Genomic DNA, 7,304 nt, shown 5'->3' on the forward strand with positions numbered 1-7,304 from the left:
ACACACACACACACACACATAGTGAGGAGGGAGTCATAGTGAGGAGGGAGTAACACACACAGCATGCAAACACAAACAGACATCCCAGAATACAGGACATAAACACAAATGCATGGAACGCTACAGTATTTAATACAGTAGCCACAATGACTGCAATTAAAACAGGGTTACCATAGAAAAAAACATGATTTTTTCATAAGGGGCCTTACGTGTTGCAGGGTTCAGTTTTGATGTATCTCTGAGGTCAATACAGAAGCTGGGATTCAAAATCAAGAGAAAACTAGAAATTATAAACAAGAACAAAGCATCCCCGGTCCCATAATCGAAGGCAGCGTTTCTGAACTGGGGTTAGCTCATGGCTATTGTCATAACGTTAAAATCCTTATAATTTTATTACCTCAAACTCCAATCCCAGTATTCAGAACTGGAAAAGAACCTGCTGTTTCATATTGTACTTCGATTTTTGTCTAAAGTAATTGTTACATGTCAGAATTTATATTTTACATTTTGTTTTGTTCAGAGCTAATGGATTATTATCAGACAATAGCCACTGAAAACAATGAAAAGCAGCCAGTAAATACAGTATATGGTAATACTAAGGTGGTGATAACATACAACAGGATTCTTATTATTGAGATCTTCTAATAGAAACATGAATTTTCTTGAAGAAAAATCTACTTGCCTACCAGAAGCACACACAATATGAAATATTACAGCTTTGTAGGATTTCAGTTTTAGGATGCTACTTATGTTTCTGCTCATGCCTTGTGAAACCATACTATAGAATTACATTCGGTAAACTAAATTCATCACAATGTTTGAAAAATGATACTTAATTTTACAAAATATAATGATCTTCCAGTGGGTAAGGATTCACAGACATGCTGGGTGTGTTGAGTAAGTGAGCCGCTCAGAGCAGCTCTGTGAAAGAACCCACTTAATGCCATGTCAGTTCCACTCACCCTGAGCAGCTCAGAGCTGCAGAGTGGATTTCAACAGTGATCAGAGTGCGTGTAACAATTCTCGCTCTGAGCCGCTCAGTTACTTAATGTATCTGTAACACTGGGTTTATTTGTCAATTGCCTATATCCTGCTGCACAGCTGAAGTTAATGTGCTAATGTGTACATACAATGAAAAAAGACTGGACCATTCTAAAGCAGTCTGTATCACACCTATTCATCTGTGTCACAGTAAATGTATAGAGACGGCAGAGTTTGTTTGCAGTTGTTTGACAAAAGCACACTGCATTGCAGTTTTACACATGCAGATGAAGTATTCAGAACTGGAAAGGAACTACACCAACATCTCTGCCACCGGTGAGTGCTGTTTCAGATTCTAGTCTATCTATTTTTTCAACGTTAGATCTAAAGTAATTGATTACATGTCAGCATTTTATTTTGTATTTTATTTTTTTATTTATTTATTTATTTATTTATTTTTTTGTTCAAAGCTACTGGATTATTATATAGCCACTGAACACAATGAAAACCAGCTGGCATATACAGTATATGGCAATACTAATAAGGTAGTGATAACATATACCAGGCTTTATAATAATGAAAACAATAATCATGTCTGTGGGATTTTCTTTATAAAAAATCTACTTGACTACCATAGAAATGCAAAAGATGACATATTACAACATTTTAGGATTTGGGGTATGGAGTAAAAAAGAAATGACTTGAAAAATTCATCAGTCTTTTCAGAAGCATTTTCCTTACAGCATGGCAAATAATGATCTAAGCAGATACAACAACAGAGAAATGATACAGAACAAGTATAACTGGATATTAAACCTGGAAGATATTTTTATTAGGGAATACAGACAATAGGAAATGTCTCTTTAACTGAGAAATACAGCAACATCTCAGAGAAATACTCAGCACTGGTTCAGTACTGACCCGTCACAGACACCTCTTCCAAGGGGGAGGGGTTCCTTATTTCAAGGAGTGTGATTCAGTTCTAAAGTAGCTCTGGGGTCATTACAGAAGCTAGAATTCAAAATCAAGAGGAAATTAGAAATTATAAACAAGAACAAAGCAACCCTGGTCCCATAATCTAAGGGGTTTGTCATATCAGACTGAATGGATTGTTAACATGAAGATTTGCAAAAGATCTCTATCATTTGATTCACTAAATCACATCCAGGTTAAAAACAAGGTGACAGAGAAAAGCTTCATTTCTACTGCCACCGGTGAGTGCTGTTTCAGATTCTATTCAATCATTACATGTCAACATTTTATTTTGTACTATTTTTTATTCAGAGCTACTCGATTATTATCGGACAGTAGCCAGTGAACACAATGAAAAGCAGCCGGTGCATACAGTATATGGTAATACTAATAAGGTGGTGATAACATAAAACAGCCTTTATAATACTGAAATCTTCAAACAATAGTCAGGGCTGTGGGATTTGCTTTCTAAAAATCTACTTGGCATAAAGGTCTAGAGTATGAAAAATAACTTGACAAAGAAGGGTGAGGCTATAGTTTATTAAACAGATACTTAATCATTAATTAAATACTGTCCTGTATCAATTATTGCTCAGTGTCACAGTAAGCGTGTGTGTGCAGCTTTCTGAACAAAAGTGCTCTCCATTGCAGTTTCTAACTTGACGGTGGAGAGAAAACAAATCCAATCCCGGTATTCAGAACTGGAGAAGAACTACAGCAACATCTCAGAGAAATACTCAGCACTGGACCAGTACTGTCCCGTCACAGACACCTCTTCCAAGGGTGAGTGGTTCCTTTTTTTCAAGAAGTGTGATTGGTGGGCTGGTCCATTCATGTCTTTGTAAGTAATGGCCTTCTTCTTCAAGTCTATAGCTCGAGATGCTTCAGTCCATAATGAATCGGTTATTTAGATCAAACCTGTAAATCATCACTGCTTCTTTCTGTCACTGTGCAGAGCGAGTTTGTAAAGCCTGTCCACAGAACTGGGAGCTGTTCAATGGCAAGTGTTATTACTTCTCCACTGATAAAATGAACTGGAACTCCAGCCGTGATAACTGCACATCACTGGGGGGGCACCTGGTGATTATAGAGAGCGATGGAGAGCAGGTACGACTGTCTTCTTTACAATGTTAGATTTTCAATGCACATTTCTGTTGCTGACTTCACTGCTAGCTAGCACTGGAAGTAGCACGTATGATATCAATGTGCAGAATAGTAATCCTAACTTTCACTTTCAAGCACTTGCTAGTAGATGGCAGACTACAGGCTCAGACACAGCTCAACTGATATATGTTTCTTTTCTGTTAAGGGATTCCTATCCGATAAGGCCTGGAACATCACAAAAGAGGCTAGTATAAGCAAGGAAGAAGAGCAATCCCACTGGATTGGCCTGACTGATGCTGTTACTGAAGGAACCTGGCTTTGGTTGGACGGCACTCCTCTCATTGGCAATGTCAAAGCAAAGTGAGAGCTTCAACCCATTCTGAAATCACTGCTGAGGATTAATAGGATAAACCATGTTCCATAGAAAGTTACAAAAAAGCTACTGGAGAGACAACAAAGTACGCTTCCTTTAATACAACAAACTGCCCTCCTTAGTGTCCTCTAACATGAAAGCACTAAGATGTACCATAGCAAGTGTAGTACAGCACAGTGAAAGCATGGTAAAGTATAGGTAGGCATTGTAAAGATGAGAGTGGTATGGTAAAGCATATTAAAAATCATAGCAAGTCTTGGTAAGTATAGTTAATGCATAGCATAACCGTGGGAAAACTGCAAAATGACAGTGCAGGCTTACTGTGGGGAACTTTTAAAAAGCAAATAGCATTGCTTGAATGCTGCAGTGAAACTAGGTCATATTCACAAATCTCTAAGATTTTTGATTCAATTATATTTGTTTAAGAAACCAGTAACAGCCTAGGTCTGTATCTTTAATGTCACATGTTTAAAAAAAAATAAAAAAAAAAAAATCACATTCACTAAGTGCTGATTAAGTGTTGCAGTGAAACAGTGAGCATGTCCAATTTAGTGCTGTTATACTGACTGTCATTGCTCCTCATCTCTTTCAGATTCTGGGGCAGTAAGTTTTATAACGGTGTTGATAATGGTAAAGAGCCTGATAACTACAGTGGAGAAGATTGTGCACAACTACAGCCAAAGAGGAATTCCAATGAGACCTGGTTTGATTCCTTGTGCACACAACAATATAAAATGATTTGTGAAACTAAGGCAGTGATAGCCTAATAAGAGGATAATCAGGACAATAGGAAGCTAAGGTTACTGAAGCACAAAGAGAGACTAGAAAGAATAGAAGAAACTCAGTTCAGATAGACAAGCATGCAGGTCACCCCCCAACATTACCATATTAACTGTTTGATTCCCACATTATGAAAAAGCACAGGTAACAATGAGCTGGTGGTTATTTGTACTGAATGTAGTCTGGCTTTGAGAACAGAATTGCATTGTTTGTTGTTCAGAAACAAAACTGAAACATCTAGAATCTCACAATATGAAAGTGCACACACAAATAAAAACACACCCATGCGACTACCTCACACTAATATTTTGTAAAAAAAAAAAAAAAAAAAAAAAAAAATTGGATTTCCCAAATGTAATGTGGAAGTTCTCTAGGAGGTTAGAACAGTTATCATGTTCACCATGTAGAGTGGGACAGACAGAAAGACACGATCAGTGCAGAAAGCTGCACATCTTGAATGAGGACCCAAACAACAAGATTGGGAATCAAAGGCTTAATGGTAATGATGGGGAGAGTCAACCTGATTCCTCACAGGGAAGGGCCAGCCCTATCTGATAGAAGGTTTGTGTTTCTTTTGAGCTTGTCACCCCCTAGTAGCTGACAGAGGGATGACTAATTGTCACACATGTTCCAGCCAGTATTCCTGCTGTCCAGCTGATCATGTCTAAACTGAATCTGCAGGCTCTGCTCTGAGCTACAATGAACCCACTGAAACAACTACTTCAGCAGATTAGTTTTATCATTTTATATCTATGCACTGCACAGCTACCCATTATAAAAGTTCACCCTGGTAAATGTACAGTTATTTTGCAGTTTCCTGTCTATTAGCAGGCTTGTGTTGGTTAGCCATTGTTTTTACAACACTTTACAATACATATCTGTGACTCACCTGCTTGTCTTTGCTTTACCATGATTGTACTGTACTTCAAATATGCTTTAATATTTTTTGCTGTGCGTTTACCCTGGTATACCAGAAACTTTTACAAGGGAGACAATGATCATTTTTATAAACCTTGAATACTGTGGCTGACTCCACTGTGACTACAGCTGCCATCATCCCTCACTGGTAATGCTGGTTCTGAGGCATGATGGGAGCTGTAGGCACTGTATTGAATATGCTGCCTTCTGTCTCTCCATATTTAAGGTTGTTACTTCACAAGCCCTTTTTGGTAAAATATGCATTACAGTTTTATTTCTTGTAAAATGTTATCGGTGTAAAAAAACAACAAAGACGTAAACAAATAAGGAGAGCTCTTGTTCCTCTTTCCTTTGTTTCCATTTGTGTTTTTCTTCTCTGAGCTGAAACAGAGCTCACTGTATATACAGCGTTCCTATCATACCCCCTTGCTGCTTCAGGGAGCTACAGGTGAATGGCTGGCTATCTGTTTAGTTCATAAGCCAGAAATCTTGCATTGCTACTGATAAAGCAATATTCAAAAGGCCAAATTCTGGAAGAATGCAATAAAAATTCAGCCAGACTGTAGATTCAAATACGTTTCGGAGAAATATCTTACTAGTACAATATTCTTCAGCGGTTCAATTAAAATATTGCTTTGTATATTATTTGAGTTAATTGATATTATTATTTTTTATTCTATTTGTATTTACAGTGGCTCTAAAAAGTATTCACCCCCTTTGGACTTTTCCACATTTTATTGTGTTACAACATGGAATCAAAATGTATTTAATTAGTTTTTGCCACTGATCAACACAAAAATGTCCATAATGTCAAAGTGAAAAATAAAATCTACACATTGTTCTAAATGAATTACAAATATAAAACAGAAAATAATTGATAGCATAAGTATTCACCCCCTTTGCTATGACACACCTAAATAAGCTCCGGTGCAACCAATTGTCTTTAGAAGTCACATAATTAGTTGAATGGAGTCCACCTGTGTGCAAGTAAGGTGTTTCACATGATTTCAGGTTAAATAAACCTGTCTCTGGGAGGTCCCACAGTTGGTTAGTACATTTCCTAACCAAAACTACATCATGAAGACGAAGGAACATTTAAAGCAAATCCAGAATAAGGTTCTTCAAAAGCACCAATCAGGGGTAGGATATAAGAACATTTCCAGTCCATTGAATATCCCCCGGAGCACAGTAAAATCCATTATTAAGAAATAGAAAGAATATGGCACAACGGAGAATCTGTCTAGAACAGTCCGTCATCAAAAACTGAGTATCTGTGCAAGAAGGACACTAGTCAGGGAGGCCACCTAAATGAGTTACAGTCCTCCACGGCTGAGCTGGGAGACACTATGCATACGGTGACAATAGCCCTGTGCTTCACAAAACTGGCCGTTATGGGATAGTGGCAAAAAGAAAGCCACTGCTGAAAAAAACTCACATCAAATCTTGGCTAGTTTGCAAGAAGACATGTGGGAGACTCTGAGACCAAGTGGAAAAAGATTCTATGGTGTGATGAGACCAAAATAGAGCTTTTTGGCTTCAACGCTAAGCGCTGTGTTTGGTGCAAGCCTAACACCGCACATGATCATGAGAATACCATCCCTACTGTGAAGCATGGTGGTGGCAGTATCATGCTATGGGGATGCTTCTCTGTGTCAGGGCCTGTGAAGATAGAGGGCAAAATGGATGTATCAAAGTACACAGAAATGTACCTGTGACTTGGGAGAAGATTCATCTTCCAGTAGGACAATGAACAAAAACATACAGCCAAAGCCACACTGGAGTGGCTTAAAAACAAAAAGGTCAATGTCCTGGAGTAGCACAGTCAAAGCCCAGACCTCAATCCAATTGAGAATAGGTGGAGAGAGTTGAAAATTACTGTTCACCAAAGGTCCCCATCCAACTTGACGGAGCTTGAGCAATTTTGCAAAGAAGAATTTGGAAAAATTGCAGTGTCCAGATGTGCAAAGCTGGTAGAGACTTATTCCAATAGACTCTGACTCAGACTCTAGACTCAGCTCTGACCACACCTGCTTTGGCTTATCTGGTCTTTGGCACAAAGTACTGCTCAGATAAACTGTCACCTCTCTCTGGCAGCACTGAACCACTTTTAGAAAAAGAGGACACTGCACAATGAACCTTCATGGAGTACTGCAGTTGTTCCAGGTACGAGGGGGTG

General features: G+C 38.4%; 1 protein-coding gene across 1 annotated transcript; it reads left to right on the forward strand.

Annotated features, from left to right (window-relative positions):
* Positions 1 to 2,006: 2,006 nt before the first annotated feature.
* Positions 2,007 to 3,892, forward strand: LOC121325381 (CD209 antigen-like protein E). Its single transcript, XM_041267829.1, has 4 exons — positions 2,007 to 2,195; positions 2,605 to 2,736; positions 2,909 to 3,060; positions 3,263 to 3,892. Exons 1-4 carry the CDS (start codon positions 2,099 to 2,101, stop codon positions 3,419 to 3,421), a joined length of 540 nt encoding a protein of 179 aa, XP_041123763.1. The 5' UTR covers positions 2,007 to 2,098; the 3' UTR covers positions 3,422 to 3,892.
* The last annotated feature ends 3,412 nt before the right edge of the window (positions 3,893 to 7,304 follow it).

This window comes from Polyodon spathula, chromosome 13 (assembly GCF_017654505.1).
Source record: "Polyodon spathula isolate WHYD16114869_AA chromosome 13, ASM1765450v1, whole genome shotgun sequence".
Taxonomy (NCBI): domain Eukaryota; kingdom Metazoa; phylum Chordata; class Actinopteri; order Acipenseriformes; family Polyodontidae; genus Polyodon; species Polyodon spathula.

What these genes read in the sequence shown, in the direction of transcription:
- LOC121325381 (XM_041267829.1), top strand. Translation starts at nt 2,099, where the DNA reads ATGAAGATTTGCAAAAGATCTCTATCATTTGATTCACTAAATCACATC. An exon ending in CTTCATTTCTACTGCCACCG is followed by an intron (nt 2,196 to 2,604) that starts GTGAGTGCTGTT and finishes TCTCCATTGCAG; the next exon opens with TTTCTAACTTGACGGTGGAG. An exon ending in TAGAGAGCGATGGAGAGCAG is followed by an intron (nt 3,061 to 3,262) that starts GTACGACTGTCT and finishes TTTTCTGTTAAG; the next exon opens with GGATTCCTATCCGATAAGGC.